This window comes from Biomphalaria glabrata, chromosome 1 (genome assembly GCF_947242115.1).
Source record: "Biomphalaria glabrata chromosome 1, xgBioGlab47.1, whole genome shotgun sequence".
NCBI classification, from domain to species: domain Eukaryota; kingdom Metazoa; phylum Mollusca; class Gastropoda; family Planorbidae; genus Biomphalaria; species Biomphalaria glabrata.
The window spans coordinates 26,135,116-26,153,300 of NC_074711.1; the positions used below are offsets into that span (position 1 = coordinate 26,135,116).

At 35.9% G+C, this 18,185-nt stretch overlaps 1 protein-coding gene across 2 annotated transcripts in view; it reads right to left on the reverse strand.

Annotated features, from left to right (window-relative positions):
* Nucleotides 1-736: 736 nt before the first annotated feature.
* Nucleotides 737-18,185, reverse strand: part of LOC106060784 (uncharacterized) — a 31,777-nt gene continuing 14,328 nt past the window's right edge. The window contains exons 6-14 of one of the 2 annotated variants that reach the window (XM_056030134.1): nucleotides 15,992-16,168; nucleotides 13,890-14,057; nucleotides 12,470-12,586; nucleotides 11,165-11,242; nucleotides 9,642-9,803; nucleotides 8,527-8,645; nucleotides 4,508-4,601; nucleotides 3,574-3,656; nucleotides 737-2,745 (exon numbers count right to left, since the gene is read on the reverse strand). In XM_056030134.1, the coding sequence (XP_055886109.1) occupies nucleotides 1,314-2,745; nucleotides 3,574-3,656; nucleotides 4,508-4,601; nucleotides 8,527-8,645; nucleotides 9,642-9,803; nucleotides 11,165-11,242; nucleotides 12,470-12,586; nucleotides 13,890-14,057; nucleotides 15,992-16,168 (2,430 nt within the window). In that variant the 3' untranslated portion in view covers nucleotides 737-1,313. The remainder of the gene's footprint in view (nucleotides 2,746-3,573; nucleotides 3,657-4,507; nucleotides 4,602-8,526; nucleotides 8,646-9,641; nucleotides 9,804-11,164; nucleotides 11,243-12,469; nucleotides 12,587-13,889; nucleotides 14,058-15,991; nucleotides 16,169-18,185) is intronic. The other variant, XM_056030143.1, reaches the window with a different exon arrangement.

The following is an 18,185-nucleotide window of genomic DNA, read 5'->3' on the forward strand; positions in this document are numbered from 1 at the left end:
CCCAACGGTACAGCAGATCAAAGGATAGGTGCAAGTGAATGCAAAGTTAGATGTGAACCTGGCCTAACTAGTGCCCCTTTCAGACCTTGTGGTCTATAGGGCAGATGATGTAAAGTTCATCTGTTTTTGTGGCCTACGGTTAACGAGGGTGTCATGTAGCCAGCACAACGACCAACCGCCTTTACTTTTCCCCAACTAATATCAGGTACCCATTGGAGCTGGGTGGACTCAGAGGCGCCTAACGATTCCGAAGTTGAAAATCCCAGTCTTCACCAGGATTCGAACCCGGGACCCTCGGTTCGGAAGCTAAGCGCTTTACCGAGCCTCTCCTGGTCTTCACTTGATGTAATTGTTTTGAATATGCTTAATCTTTTATTTGGATTTATTGTGAGCTATCATAAAAGAAAATGTTCAAAATGGATTTTACAAGATTACTATTCGTTCTAAATTAGGTTTAACTTAAAATGCATACTAATTAGCTTTTTCTCTTTAAAAAACTTCTTGCATAACTGGTTTTAAAAATTAGATTTTTCGATTTCAGGGAAAAAAAAAGTAGCCGTTGCATCAGAACTTTGAATGGTCTAAAATATTGTGATGTCCGATTTTCAATATCTTTTCTAGTTTACGAGATCTAAACGGGACAGACGGGCAGTCATTTCGCACAAAACTAATAGCGTCTTTTCCCCTTTCGGGGGCCGCTAAAAAAGACAAAACTGGTAATTTAAAAGAAATATTTAACTATCAAATATTTTGGTGTTTATAAATTTTTGTTTCTTTTGTAAAAAAAAATAAATAAATAATTATATATTAATTTCTATAAATGTCCTTCTGTGAAGAGATACACATTACATTTTATTTATGACAGCAGTATGTTAGGTTAAATTTCATCATTAATGAATGCTGTTTTATTTTTTTCCTTGTAAATCTGTTTCTTTTGCTCAGCCTTGAGAAGAGGGAGGCAATGTCTGGTCTTTGCGTAATATATATGGTTATGTGTAACAGGGAAAGATGGAGGCTTATCTATCATTTTAGTATTCTCTGCTTTTATAATAGGAAGTTTTGAATATTGCAAGTCTCTGTCTCTAGATAGTCCTTGCTTGTTGTCAGCATCAATTCCTTTCCAGTCCTATAAGGTCACCTATTCGTTCATTCTTTGGATAGTTTCAAAAGTTCTGCATGACTGCATGCCTCTCACTTGATTGGATGTTGATGAAGGCAGCAGTCATACTCTAGTATTGGTATATTCTTTAACTTTCATGCTGGTCTTGGGCCTTTTTTGTTGACAGTTACATTTTAAAGAAATAAATGGACAATTAGAGGTAGAAGGATTTTTCTATTCTACAATTATTTTTGTCTAAATCTGTGTCATCTTTTGAAATGTGTGTAAGGCCTTCATCATTTTTGTGCTTTTGATCCATTGACTCTACGGTGGTTTTACTGCCTATGGTTTCTTTTCTAAGAACAATTTTTTGTTGGCGAAAGGGAAGAAGGATGTCTCCACTTAAAATGTGGTTGTCTTGGACAGGGAACACACTGTTTTCCCACAAGCTCAGGGCGTCACCATCTGGTTTTCGCACTGATCTCAAGATGAAACTGTCCGAGATATCCAGCAGTTTTGTTTCGGGAGAAGCTTTGACATTGTGACCTCTGCTATTGTCTGATTTGTTCTCTGTAACATGTTTCGCTTTGTTTGTGGAAGTTGATGAATCACTGATTGCTGATTGCTCTTCAGAACTGGAGCTCTCTAAGGAAGTTTCTTCTGTGTTATTTTGTTTGTTTTTGTTTTTATCTTTTTTCTTGTCTTTCTTCTTCTTTTTCTTTTTGACTTTTTTCTTTGGCTCTTCCTGCCCAGGTGGCTCAGGTTGATGATTAGAATCCAAAATGGTCTCAGATTGTGATCTGCTTTTCAAATTACCTATAAATTTCATGAGTTTGCTTTCTTTTTTTTCCACTGGTTGATTGGGCTGGAGGACCTTGGTCTTGGTTTTATTTTCTGATTGTTTTGAGTGCTTCTTTTTTTTGGGCTCTGACCCTTCACCTGCATTGCTCTTTGGAGACTTCTTTTTGTCCTTTTTCTTTTTTTCCTTTGGCTGGGCTTCTTTTGCTTCTGGTGAAATGGCTTCATTAGATGTATTACTTGCAGATAAATTAGGTTCTTTTTCCTTTTTCTTTTTATCCTTCGACTTTTTATCCATTTTCTTTTTCTCCTTTTTCTTTTTCTCCTTTTTCTTTTTCTCCTTTGACTTTTCTCCTTTTGAATCGGAAGAAGTGTCTTCACTGGATGTAGCACTTATAGGTAACTTAGGTTCTTTTTCCTTTTTCTTTTTTTTCTTTTTCTCTCCTCTTGGCGTCGTCTTCTGTTCTGTGTCAAACTGTGGAGTATCTAAATCATCACCTTCTGAGTTAAAGATGGACATTGACCTTGACCTTCCTTTACCTTTGATTTTTTCTTCTGGTTCATCTTGAGCTTCAGATGTTAACCACTGGGGCTGGGTGTTTGGTGGAAGGACATCATCCTTGTGTTCATCATCTTCTGTGTCTTCTCTAATGTAGACCTCTTTAGGCATTTGATTTGGGCTCTTACTCTTTTTAGACTTCTTAGACTCCTCCTTAGGCTGCTCTTGAGGCTCCTCCTTAGCCCCCTCCTCTATCAAAGCCATCTCCTCACCCTCATCTGCCTTTTCCTCATAATCGTCATCATCCTCGGAAAAGACCACACGTTTTCGATTTAGTTTTGTGTTGTCCCTTTAAAAATGAAAAAAAAAAGTTACTTTAACATGCATTTAACATGCATTAACATAACATTTTATTATAATTGTGTATTTATGGGAAATATAGTGTAATCCATTTAAGTGGTAGAACAGTGAATTATAGGAGTTTGATTTTTACTTCGATTAACAATTAATAACTGAATATTATAATATTCTATAAAATTACTTTCCTTTGCAATAATATCCTCAAATGTGAAAGTTAATTAATTAATGAATTTTTTTTTTCTGTTTGATATTTAAACATAGTTATACTAAATGAATAAGTGTAAAAACTAGCTAATAAATTTATAAAAATAGTAAACTACTAATAACCGATAATAAAACTAGTATTCATTTGGTAAAATGAATAGATCTCAGCAATTTTAAATCATGTTTTCAATAAAAAAAAAAAAGCTTAATGTTGATTTAAAATTATAATGTCATTGTTTTTTTTCTTAATTCAAAATTTTGATACTTTAATAAATCTAACATTTATTTATGCTTGCTACAAATAATGCTTGGCTACACTTTTATTACATTGGACACTGGTACTCGTACATTTAAGAAAAAAACAAGTTAAATAAATAGGGATCAATGATTTTTATTTAACAAAAAAAATGAAAGTAAGAATAATTGCACAAATTCAAATAACACTGCTTTGTTATGAAAACAAAATTGAATTCTTGGAAGCAAAAAGAAAAAAAACAAAAAAAAAAAAAAACTAAACGTGTGTATTGTCCTTCAAAAACTCTACACCCAAAGTATCACTATACTTGAGTTAAGAGATATGGAATAGATAAGGGTTAATATAAATGGTACTAACTTCTGGCTTGAAAAGTCTTTCACATCTCGATTCATGAGTCGCATGTACTTTAGAAACCTTTGATCAAACTCTGATACAGTAGGCTGCATATTGAAGAATAAAGCAATAATGTATTAGCTCAAAAATTGTAGCATTACATTGGTGTCTAGAGAATTAACTTTGTTGTTTTATGCGTGCATCGGTATACGATAATATACATTTATATATTTTATATATCTTTAATAGTCCATGCTCTCTGACTCATAATTAATTCTCCCATTGGGGGGGGGGGCGCTCAAAGATTTTGAAATTTCACCCAGTTTTTCCTTTGGAGTTTTGGATTAATGAAGCACCTTTCATTCACAATTTGTTACCTACTTTTAATGATCACGTTTTTTACAAGGCTTCTATCAACTCACTCTGTCAGTCAGGTCAAACGTTTATACACCTTACTCTCCCACACCCAATCTTCCATCAACTCACTCTGTCAGTCAGGTCAAACGTTTGTACACCTTATTCTACCACACCCAATCTTCAATCATCTCACTCTGTCAGTCAGGTCAAACGTTTGTACACCTTATTCTCCCACACCCAATCTTCAATCAACTTACTCTGTCAGTCAGATCAAAAGTTTGTACACCTCATTCTCCCACACCCAATCTTCCATCAACTCACTCTGTCAGTCAGATCAAAAGTTTGTACACCTTATTCTCCCACACCCAATCTTCAATCAACTCACTCTGTCAGTCAGATCAAAAGTTTGTACACCTCATTCTCCCACACCCAATCTTCCATCAACTCACTCTGTCAGTCAGATCAAAAGTTTGTACACCTTATTCTCCCACACCCAATCTAGAATCAAGTTGAAATTTAGCACAATCATTTCTTTTACCTGACAAAACAAGAATCAACACAAAATAATTGACCAATGAGTTAATGAAGGGAAACTACCTACAGGCTCATGTTGCATGTTCACTAGGCAGTGCCGTTGGGGATGTTCAGGCAAGCCGAGTGGATCTTCCAGTCCTATTTCTCGGGCGTGGCAAATCCTTTGATAGATAGATAGATAGATAATTAAATAAACAGACAGATAGACAGGAATAGAGATGAATGGGTGGATGGATGGACAGGAATAGAGATGAATGGATGGATGGATATGAACCAATCTAGTTAATGAATTCTATCTGGAGTTACACAATAATTAAATTGAATATATTAAATGTGATTTAACATTATGATTATCCTGCGTAATAAATAATTGTCGTTTTCATAAGAAACAAGATTACAAAGAGAGTTTGTGTTACACAAACTCAGAGGCGGCCCCCGTCGAAGTCGGATCCCTGTCGGATCTGCATATTCGCAAATAATATTCAAGAGGTGATTTAATTTTGATGTAAAATGTTTTACACGTTTCGGATGTTCCTTCAGAGTTGAAGATAATTACTTCCTAGTCCAAACCTCCCGCAGGACGACGGGGATGGGAGCGGGCAGGGTTTGAACCCTGGGCCATCCATAAATCTGAACGACAGTCCAGCGCGCAAACCGCACGACCAGGCAGCCATCCGATGGTCAAAAGTAATAATGTTTCAAAGATTCATTTGCCGTAAATTTAAATTTAATAAAAAAATAGTAGATTAGTTTTAGTATATTAAAACATTACAATATTGATCAAAACGTTTGGAAATGAAAATCTACACTTTTTTTTTACACTTTAAGTTTAGAAATTGAAATTCTACATCTTAATCTAGTCTATTTTAGTCTAAACTAGATCTAGAAATTCTAGATCTAGACTCTAAAATAATTTTAATTAGAATATAAATCCAGATCTAGATATACTGTAATAAAAATCTAGATCTAGTTTAAAAAATCTAGATTAGATCTAAATCAAGATATCATTCCTTTTTTAAACGCAAGTCACATAACGAGGCTTAATAAACATTACTATACCGAGTTCTTTTTTCATTTCATTTGAAGAATTAATTCCATATAACGTCAGAGGGAAAAAAAAACACTACGTCACACGGCCTAGCTAGACTAAAAATCGCCTTCATCTATAAGAGCCATTTATCGAGTGTTCATAGACTTTGGTGCACCGAGTGCGTTCTTTAAGCATTTCATTTAAAGAATTCATTCCATATGACGTCAAAGGAAAAAAAAACACTACGTCACACGGCCTAGCTAGAATAAAAATCGCCTTCATCATTACGAGCCTTTTATCGAGTGTTCATAGACATTGGTGCACCGAGTGCGTTCTTTTAGCATTTCATTTAAAGAATTCATTCCATATGACGTCAAAGAAAAAAAAAACACTACGTCACAAGGCCTAGCTAGACTAAAAATCACCTTTATCAACACGAGCCATTTCTCGAGTGTTCATAGACATTGGTGCACCAAGTGCGTTCTTTTAGCATTTCATTTAAAGAATTCATTCCATGTGACGTCAAAGGAAAAAAAACACTACGTCACACGGCTTAGTTAGACTAAAATATGTTTTCATTAATACAAGCAATTTTTTCGAGGGTTAATAGACATTGGTGCACCGAGTGCGTTCTTTTAACATTACATTTAAAGAGTCCATTCATATGACGTCAAAGAAAAAAAATTCCATTACCTCACAATAGGCTAGTACCGGTACCATAAAAAAAAATGTCTTTATTTACACGAGATATTTAACGAGGGTTCATAGACATTGGTGCACTGAGTTCTAATAGATATTATTTAAAAAGGATCAAAGCCACATTGTTTTTGCGTTTTGTCTGTCAGTCGGTCTGTCCGTTATCTTGATATAAAAAAAACAACTAAAAGTTATTAAAAATTGATTAACCTTTATTTTACGTTTCAAAACATCGCAATAATTTTTAGGTATGAACACAATTGAAAAGTTTATATAATAGATTGTTCCGGATGTTTGTATAAATAGTAAAAGAAAAAGAGAATTTCAGATAAATGTAATACCGTTAATTACATTTTTGGATGGTCTCGTATAAAAATTAGATGTACTACAGCCACGTGGAGAGATTTTCATACCTTACTTTGGTGTTTGGATTCTGTTTTCCTTAAAAATCGGAACATAATATTAACGATAATTAGATTTTTTAATGTTTTAGGTAGAAAGTTAAATGTACTGTAAGAGAGTAGTGAGTTAAAATATTTTTCATAAAAATCCGTAAAAACATTATTTCGTAAATGAGAAGATTATTTGTTTATTAATTAGAAGAGGGAGTTCAAACAATTATTTGGCGTTAGTAGATTTTTAAATAAGTTCGGAAATTTCTGGCGACGATTTGTAAGAAACAAAATTCGGAACTTTCTTTATCGATTACAAAACTTCTATGTTATGTTTTACAAGAAAATTAAATGTCTAAAAAGTAATTTTCAGTAATCAATTCTAGTAAATTACTTTTTTTAAAAGCCTTATGCGATTTGAAACAATCATTAGGCATAATTCATGTTTTATAAAACAATATCCGGAACATTTTTACACTTAATGAAATATAAGTCAGTATAGAGATTATGATTTAGCATTAATATGCTATTTACATAAAAACGGAACAACATATTATTGATAATATGTTTTTGCAACGTTTAAGCATGGAAATTGAATGTAATATAAGTTAGAAGAGCAAACAAACATTTGTTGGCGTTGATTAGTTTTGCACAAAAAAATCCGGAACAATCAATTTTAGATACTTAAAACTATTGAGATGTTATGGGAGGAACATTAAAGGGTAAATCAGATTTTCAATAGCTTTTAGAGTTCTAGTTTTTTAAATCTAATCGTGACGGACAGACCGACCAACAGACAAAACGCACAAAAATAAGCTTCTTTTATTCGGATGGGGGCACTAAACAAAAAATAAATAAAATCTGATTTTTAAAAAAAGTTTAAGGAATTGGTTTAGCACCTGATCATGTTGCGACGTTACGCTACTGCACGAAAATCGCTGCATAAAAAGTCCATTTAAAAAAATGTGCGTGATATTTACATACAAAGTGCATTATTAGCCTTTATAAACAAACAGAAATGTTTTCTTTTAATTTTAGCAGCTAGTTGACCAGAAAAAACGTCTTTAACTATTATTTGTATTTGTTGTAAACATTTCCTGTACATTTTAAAAATATATTTGACTTAGTGATACTGAAAATACACAAAAATTGTCCATCTTTGTTAGCATATTGTAACATTGCCTCCCTTACATTTACGTAATTGTTTTAGCATTGGTGTATTTTTATGAAAAAATCGCTTGCATAATTAATTTTATAAATTAAACGGTTTGCTTTTAGAAAACCAAAAGTAGCCGTTGCACCTAAACTTTTCAAGCCGGATTTAATGATGAAATAATATTTTTCATATCTCTACTAGTTTTCGAGATCTGAGTGTGACAGACGGACAGACGGACAGACGGACAGACGGACATTTTGCACAAACCTAATAGCGGCTTTTTCCCCTTACGGGGGCCGCTAAAAAACAAACATTTCGACCCAAACTCTCACAGTTGCAATGTATGTGAATGACCAGAGAATGTATGTATGGGAACATCCACTATCTAGTGAATGACCAGAGAATGTATGTATGGGAACATCCACTATCTAGTGAATGACCAGAGAATGTATGTATGGGAACATTCTCTATCTAGTGAATAACAAGATAATGAAAATCTAAACATCTTTTAAATGATTAAAACCACAAATCTTAACCTGATAGTTATCACAGAAACTAGAAGACAAACTAAAATAGACCAGCCATAACGTGAATCTCCATTGTAAAATGTATTACTATAGAATTTCCACGTTTGTTAGTGGACAACCCTGGGCATGACACCTGAAAAGCAAACCACATCGGACACCTACCAGTTTGTTCGTGGACAACCCGGGGCATGACATCTGAAAAGCAAACCACTTCGGACACCTACCAGTTTGTTCGTGGACAACCCGGGGCATGACATCTGAAAAGAAACCACTTCGGACACCTACCAGTTGGCGGTGATCAGCATTTTCTTACACTTCTCCGACAATTTGATCATGTCCGTGACCTTGGCACAATCCATCAGCTCCAGTGATGTCATACAAGTAAATCGCACCTCCGACAATAACTGATTTGAGGAGGGGGTGTGGTCAAATTTTTATATAATTAACAGTAAAGTGAATGTCTTTGAGTCCTATGAACATTTAGAAATATCGCCCATTCTTTATTTCATTTGCGAATGTTCAATAGTGACTTATGATCAGAGGAAAGGATTTCTCCAATAGATCAAATTGTATCTTCACCAATCTTCCTTTAAACTAGATAAATACTTAAGATAAATATTTAAGGGACTATTTTCTTTGAGTCACAACCGGTTCCCCCTGGTTATATACATAAGACATTAGCTTGTCAAGACATTAGCCTGTCAAGACATTAGCCTGTCAAGACATTAGCCTGTCAAGACATTAGCCTGTCAAGACATTAGCCTGTCAAGACATTAGCCTGTCAAGACATTAGCCTGTCAAGACATTAGCTTGTCAAGACATTAGCCTGTCAAGACATTAGCTTGTCAAGACATTAGCCTGTCAAGACATTAGCTTGTCAAGACATTAGCCTGTCAAGACATTAGCCTGTCAAGGTGGAGGACGCGGCTATTTATATCATCTCCTAGTTAGACCCTTACCCCCTTGTGAGTTGTGTGGTGTGGTCGGCTCCTGATTTTTTCTCAGGGTCTAGCTGTAAGGCAGCAGAGGTTTGAAATAAGAGTTTTCCTTTTCCTAGGTGGGTAGCCAGCCAAGGCTAATGGGCCCCTTTTGCCCGAAGTTTATTTGCTTAAGGTAAGATTTATTAATCTTCAAATCTGAAGAAACATCCAAAAACATGGGAAATACTTAAGTCTATACTTGTGTAGCCATCTCTAAATTATCGCTTTAAATTTTACAGATTTCATTTCGAAATCTAACTATGGAAAATATAAAATTGTAAAGAAACAGACAACCGTTGCCCTTATTAATAATGTTGCTTATTTTCGGGATGCCTGAAACTATTTACTTTCTTGTAAGTTTCGTACCCTTCCTGTCAAAAACCCAGTCAATAAAGAAGTCATGAATATATCAGTTCTTACCTGTGGAAAGAAATTTATCCTATTGGCGTAGTCATAGGCTACCCAGAATAGTACAGCCCAGAATGCATCTAGTTCGGAATTGACACAAAGATTATCTCCGCTAATAATTTCTAAGACATTCTCGAAGCTGAACAAGAAAAATCTTGCATCATTCATGACAACCTAGAAAATAAAACCAAGGAAAAGTTTGCATTCATTAGATAAGATAAGATAATTTTTATTGATCCAACCAAAGAGAAATTCGGTTTGACTACAATTGACAACCTCAGCGTAACTACTGTACAATAACAATATAGATGCAAGTACGAACAACATTCACACACGAAAACACATACACACTCATAACCAGCGCTTTATGAATTAGACTTCTATGAACTTCTCGATGACGACAGATGATCTTGTAACACTCAGACCGAAAGTGGGATAAAGGAGTTTTTAAGTCTTTCTGTTTTAGTCCTAATGGAAAGGAGACGACCACTTCGTTCAGATCTGATGTAACAGTGGTTAAATGGGTGCAGGTTATCTTTAAGAATCGTGAGTGTTCTGGAAAGGCATCTTTCATGAAAAAGCTCTTCAAGAGATTGTAGCTGTGTTCGAGTGATATACGATGCTTTTTTAATGAGTCTATTTAGTCTTTGTGTCAGTGAGAAACAAGGTATTGTTGTAACAAGAACTTCATGAACTCAACGCCATCATAATTCGACTTGTAGCGTTATGTTTTGCTACTGTGACTGCAGAGAGAGGTGCATCTGTTTTTTCAAGGTCTCCAATCAAATTTTTAATTGAGGTGAAAGTTGGGTCAAAGACTCTTGAAACTTAAGGCCAGCAAGAAGCTCCCCTCCGCCACTCTGACTGAAAAACTGTTATGTTTAGAAAGATTAAAGCAGATGTAAATAGATTTCATTCTAATTTTCAGTGACTAGAACCCAAAGACACTCACATTTACAAGCGAGGCCGAAGGCCGAGCACATCAAGAAACCTCCACCATTTTCATACAATATATCAAACTAACTGTTCGAGTTAGCAAAAGCGTGTGGATCGTGACAAGGTTGTTGGATCTCTCTTTCCTTACCTGACTAGTGCAATGAACAATGTTCTTAGGCACCCCAACATGAGTCTTATTTTGCTACCCTACTGGCCTCCTCGCCTCCTCAAAATAACGTTTCTTTCACGTTGCGGCTGGGTAGCGTAGCTAGTGAAGTGTTCAACCAGTTTTTCATCTACTTACCATCTACTTACCATCTTTGCTTGTTCCGTCCACGATACTGATGGATAATCTCAGTCAATTAACTAGGTCTAACAATATGTCTAATCCCATTCACCTTGGCTTTATGGAATTGGGAAGCTCCTCTGGTTGGCATATCAAAATTTGTAAAGACTTGTATTTTTTTTAAATACTTAAATATATTGACTATAGGTTTAGGCTGATTGATAAAGATACTTTTGCATTTAACAATGTTAGCATGTATTCTGTACAAGACATAGCCTACGTATAATTCTCGTGAATGTAATGAGACTGTTACCTTAAAATTAGACTTGACAACCTCCACAGCTATTGCCATAGCGTCTCTATCTGTATTTTCGGACAATATCTTGATTGCCTGTTTAAAATCGGTTTCTATTTTGATAGAACTAAATACATGTATTTCTATTTTGATAGAACTAAATACATGTATTTCTATTTTGATAGAACTAAATAAATGTATTACTATTTTGACAGAACTAAATACATGTATTTCTATTTTGATAGAACTGAATACATGTATTTCTATTTTGATTTTTGATAGAACTGAATACATGTATTTCTATTTTGATAGAACTAAATACATGTATTTCTATTTTGATAGAACTAAATACATGTATTACTATTTTGATAGAACTAAATACATGTATTTCTATTTTGATAGAACTGAATACATGTATTTCTATTTTGATAGAACTAAATACATGTATTTCTATTTTAAAAAATGAGAAGAAATAAATAGGAAAAGACAATTTATGTAGTCAGAGGACTGGATTCTGGAAGTTGTTCCCCTTGGAGACCTAGTTTTTCATGTGGGAGATGATGTCACGATCTTCTCTTTCTAGGGCCTAACGTTAACAAACGTGCCATGTGACCACTGGTCAGAACAGCAACCAACCGCCTTTACTTTCCCCAACTAAAATTAGAGTTGGGTGGACTTGGGGATGTACTCAAAATCCCAGGCTTCATGGGAACTCTCGTGACCCCTCTGTTAGGAAGTCAAGTGCTCCTCCAAACTGTCATCACACCCATTTTTATTTTGACAGAGTGAAAGGGACAAAACAAACCTTTATGCTGATTCAGTAGGGCGTAGAACATTAAAGAAATTAGTTTAGTTGAAAAACAAAAACACTAAGAATACAATGCATTCTTATATATCAACTGATAGGCATTTAAGTAAAAAAAAATTGCAATTAATGTTTTGTTTAATTTATGGTTTAAATTATTGGACACCACTTGAACTAGTCCAAAGAATGCCTACATTCTTACTATCATACATGCAACATGTTTCACCTGGCGACTTCCTCTTGAATAGCTTTTGTATAGCCCAACTTTCATGCTTGTTGAGTGCTACGGTCCACTCTCTTTTGTGTACTAGTGATGGGCTGGCTATCTGAGTGTTTCCGTGCTGCATTTGGGGCTCAGCAAACACAGCTCGAGTTGTGTATCGAACTCGACCTCACCAAGCGGGCTTTGTCCCTCATCCACACAACTTAGACTTAAGCTGGCGTGTTCGCTGGGGATCAAACAACCGGGGTGCATCCTGCGAGATTAGGACCTAGATATTTATGTTCAAATGGATAACCTGCTCTAGATCCATGGTTCCAGTTGCCGCCATAAATATCATCAGTTTAGCTTTCATGCTCTTGGACTTTAAGATGTTTGCCAATCTTCGAAGTGGATACAGAATCTCCAGGTTCACCTGTTAAAACGAAAAAATTCCAAACCTTTGAGATTCTTGTCCTCTGGCGCTATCTTATGACACCGGGATGGATTCCTGTTTGTGTGGTTTGGGTTCTGGACTGACTGAATGGTAACTATAGTTACCTAGATGTCTAATTAATTCTACGAATTATTTTTTTCTCAGTAAATGTAATCAAAATAAAGGTAAGAAGGTAAATGAATATGTTCAATTAAGTTGGAAGGGAAGAGAAAAGAAAAATACCGAGTCTGATTGTATCTCGAGCTCCCAGTGGAATTACGACAACATACTAACAGCTGTCACAAGCCAAATTAGTACATCTGTATGTTTTTTTTTCTTACCATTTTAATTCATATTGATATCTATTATTTTGGCTTAAATAAACCTGTTTCAATTTAATTAATTACTGTAGCTCTAATTGAAATACAGTACCATAATTTTGCATTTATTTCAAAGTGTTTGAATTTCAAATTGAGGCTAATCTCCTTTGCTTTATTACGGAATTCGGTAACGTTTAGATAAATTATATAAATTATAAAATCATCGCATCTTGAGATCCGCATAGCTTAACTACAACTTGCTGACATCTTTACTACATTCTAGTTTTTTTCCTGTCTACCTTAATGACTACACGATGACAGAGTTAAACAAAAACAGAATAGAAGTGTTACACACTAACAGAGACACACACTGCACAAGGACATTTCATAATTACAAGATAACAGAGCGAAACACTGACTACATGACAGAGCGAAACACTGACTACAGGATGACAGAGCGAAATACTGACTACAGGATGTCAGAGCTAATAATTACAAGAGCTAAACACTACGACCTAACTACTATATCATTAGAGCTCTAAACACTACACGGTGACAGAGTTAAACATTACAAGACGATAGAGCAAAACTCTAGATCTACATGAAGACGCTAAAGACCATAGTTAGGTAGTTTTCTCTTGTTTTCTTCTTGGAAAATAATTTTAATCTAAGCTTTGGTTGTGTGTGTTTGTATCCTCTTAAGCCATTGAGGAAACAATTGGATTATGTAACCTCTTATTTCACCATAATTACATATACTAAAAACATATTTCCCTTTGTTTATCTTTGTTCCGGTTTAGTCATTAAAACTTCATCTTTCTTCTAATATCCTGACGCCTACGCCCCAACACAAATGTTTGAACATCTTCAGATAACGAGGAAAAAAAACAAACTAATTACATCAGGAAGGAAACCAGCTATTTTTGAAAAAAAAAACAAATTTCAGAACATGCTTGGAGTTAATGACAGAAACACAGACTCACAAATACATCCCCGGTGTACGCGAAGTGCAAGAACCGCTTGAATAGTTCCGGGTTGACGTGCTTTAGGGTGATGTCAGTCACGGCGTAGGGTGGGAGGTCATTCTCCAGCAGTATGTTGGCGAAATATTCTGAATGTGTACAAAGGACGCATCTGTGGGCGTAGAAAGTCTGCGAGCGAATGAAATAACCAGTTCTATTTAATGAATACAAATAAAATAATAAATAAATTATCATCGAGACTCAATGTTACATAAGTATACAAAAGCAGCGTTAATTTTTTTTTTTAGATTTGTAATTCATCTTCTTGTGAATCTATATTATAAGCGCAAAATACGACTCACTGATTCATTTATGTATTAAGAGATTTCATCAACTGCCTTACGGATTTGCATGACATGTCGTATACAGGCTCCTTGTATCTCTTAGGTGCTTGCTAAGACACGGTTTCAACAGATTCGCAGTCTGAACGCCGCGATTCGCGAAAAGCCGCAAGCTTTCTATTAAACATTGGTATTTTATTTTCGAAAGGCCGCATTCTATTATAGAAATAGCACACACACACACACACAAAGACTTCCGTATTTTTCCTTAAGTCACAATACTTTTAATTTAACTTGCATTACAATACATTTTTATTTCCGCCTGCTTTTAGCAAAGAAGAAAACGTCCCTAATAGCATCCAAAAGTTCCATCTAGGGTCTTTTTTTTTTCGAGAGATCTAGCAAGGACTGATAATGAATTCGCCCGTGTGCATGTACAGATAATACTACTATACTCTACAGTGTTTTCTCTACATTTAAAAGAAGCCAAATGAACGATTATAATTAATAAAACTAAACTCTTTGTTGTGGGTGGGAGGGCGGGGAGGGGGGAGTAGAGGGGGAAAGGTAGAGTGCTACATTAATTTACGTCCGAAAAGTATGTGTGTGAATTTGTGTTCATTTGGGGCTGGTAGCGTTATAAAACGGGTCGGTCGTTCCAATTTCCAATTCATGTCAAAAGTCTATGTCAGAGAACATAACGATGCGCGGGATGAAAAAAAAATACAAACAGGAGGTTCCAGTGATGGGGAGATAAAAGGAGAGAGAAAAAGAGAGAGAGAGAGAAGGAGAAGGAGAGAGAGAAGGAGAGAGAGCTGGTCGTTTCAATTCAGTGTAAAAGAAGCCTACTAGATATCACGGACTAAAAAGCGTGTCTGGGGGATCGTTTCAGTTCGGAACATTTCTCGGAAGTTAAAAGAAAAAAAAAAAAGGAACAAATATTCATTAACAATCTATTGCCTGGGAACAAATTAACGGGCGTAGCCGGTGTGTAATGGTTAATTAATATATATTAATCAATTAATTAATATATGTTAACACAATTATGAACATATCAATATCGGTTCATAAACATAGAGATCAACGGCTGAAAACGTGCACAACGCTCCAAAAACAGAGATGGTGATCGAAGTTCAATCGTGTATGAGGTTGGCAAGAAGAGACGGGCTTCCCTAAGACAGCTATAACAAAGAGGAGAACAGGGCCGTCTCCGTGTAACATGGCTTCGCATTTTCATAGAAGACCTACAAATCGCAGGCACCGAATAGAAAGAGGACGCGACTTCGCTCGTGACCCTTCATTACTGAGTGAGCTTGCAGCCATTAGCGCCAAATGGCGCGGGAGGATCTAAGTCTAATTGTAACACACTTAATCTGTTCTCTATGTGGATTAACACGTCCACTAGCCACATACTCTGTTCTCTATGTGAATTAACACGTCCACTAGCCACTAACTCTGTTCTTTATGTGGATTAACACGTCCACTAGCCACTTACTCTGTTCTCTATGTGGATTAACACGTCCACTAGCCACTTACTCTGTTCTCTATGTGAATCAACACATCCACTAGCCACTTACTCTGTTCTCTATGTGGCTTAACACGTCCACTAGCCACTTACTCTGTTCTTTATGTGGAATAACACGTCCACTAGCCACTTACTCTGTTCTCTATGTGGATTAACACGTCCACTAGCCACTTACTCTGTTCTCTATGTGGATTAACACGTCCACTAGCCACTTACTCTGTTCTCTATGTGGATTAACACGTCCACTAGCCACTTACTCTGTTCTCTATGTGGATTAACACGTCCACAAGCTTCCTAGCAGCGTACAACGAGTGCAGACTTTCCCCGTTCATAGCGTAGTGGTGGATTCTCTCCATAGTGTAAGAAGAGAATTGCCTAACAGCATTGGTAGCCGTACTTTGGTTTAAAAATCTAAGGGCTGGGCCAACCGGAAACTGAAATATAAGAAAGACAAGAGATGCCTATATATCCCCAAAAACTTCCTAATTACTTAAGTTAAGCTTTTATAGATCTATGTGACGAGATGTTAATTAGTTAATATTTGGTTTGTTTATTTAAGTCTAGGGGAAATTTTATTAATTTATCCCGCTCACATATATAAGATTTTGTACAGGCACACCGCAACTAACAGTAAGAACAGACCAATATTATAAGTTTATAAATAAAAATAATTTAATAAATGAAAGCTTACAAAAGATAAATGATCAAATAAAATTATAATCGAGAAATGAAATAAAGGTGTTAATATCTAACTTAATTGATCATCATGGATTGCTACTTTAGGCGTGATTGGAAGAGGAGAGTGTTCCTAGGTCTGGCTACTTATATTCTTAGCTGCTAGCCCGTAGGTCGTCTTCTGGCGGTCGAAGGACTGGCACTCAGAAGGATGAGTCATCCGGCTCTGTCTTAGGACGTCGGCTCGGGATGTTCTCTATGCTGTAGGCAAGCTGGCTCTAGGGTGAGGCCGCTGCCTATTTAGCCGTAGAGAGGGTTGGTGCTGCCAAGGACAGTAGGCAATGCCTTCTTGCTGAAAGGTATGTAATGGGGGGGGGGAGTATCTGGTGTGGTCGGATTTGGTTACAGCTTTCTATGGAGATCTGGTAGTTATAGCAACGGCAAGCAATTACAGCAAGCAGTTACCGCAATCAGAACAGCTATCGTGTGTAGCAATCGTGTGTAGCAACCAGGCTGGGGATAAGACAAACAGGAATCTCCTAAAGACATTCCCATATGCCTTGCAATCAATCAGATGTAGGCATTGGTATCAATCCCAATAAGGCATTTAAGACAATTATGTATAAAATCTTAAAGCACGCATATAACTCAATAACATAAAAGATACAAGTAAGATAACCACACTAAATGTGTAATCATACAATGTAGGATGATACTAGTCAAGATTCATCCATTAAATTTGATTACGACGATAAGTAATCAGTTATAGTAAAATGGGGAATGAGCATATTATATACTAAAGGATAAGACGAAAATAAAATATTAGGAATAGAGATACAATGATAAGGGTTTGATATAATTAATCAAAGTTAAACTCATCCAAGGAACTATAAGTTCACAAGTGTGTGAGACATAATAATATGTATGAGGGATATATAATAGGAATGTGAAATAATTACTTTTCCATGCGCTCTGTAAGTTTAGAGCACTGTGATCTAAGTTCTTAGACAGTACTTAGATTCACGAAGGGTTATTGTTTACATCAATCACTAAGATACAGGAATGGATGAAACAGAACAAATCAAATACAATAAGACATTGAGTAGGGATTCCCATTTGCCTTGCCCGGGGGGGGGGGGGGAGAAATAGGTGTGAAAAGTTATTAGGCGTGTCGCGCTGGTGGCGCTGGTGGCGCGACTATTGTTTGCTGGTCACCTGTACAGAGGTCTAAAATTATAAGTTAGCCCTAGAGAAGCTAGTTAATGTTTTACGTCGAGATTCGTCCCGTGAGAAACAGTGCGAGGGGAGATAAAGAATTTAGTTATGGGTGGACAGGAAAATAATTGTTTTAAGGTAAAAATAAAAGTTTCCCACGATTTGCTGAAAAAAAAACCTCAAATGAACTTCTGCATGCAAGTTTCGTATCGTCACACTATTCTGGGAGGCGCGGTGGCTGAGTAGAAAGCACTTGGCTTCCAAAACGAGCGGTCCCAGATTCGTATATTTCTGTGAATCTTAAAAAGTTTTCAAGTTAAACTTAATTCGATAAGTAAATGGTCTGGTTGTGGTGACATAAAGGTTAGTGTAGTATCTTATTCCGATACGGTTTCTTTCACTCAATGAAGTAACTTGAAAGTTACACTTATTACTTTAAAGAATTCAACACTAAAACTAATTCTATGTAACCATCAATCTCTCTGGAGGCTTACTGAGTGGTAAAGCAATTGGTTTCAGAACCGGGGTCTCGGGTTCGATTCCTGGTGAAGATTTAGAATT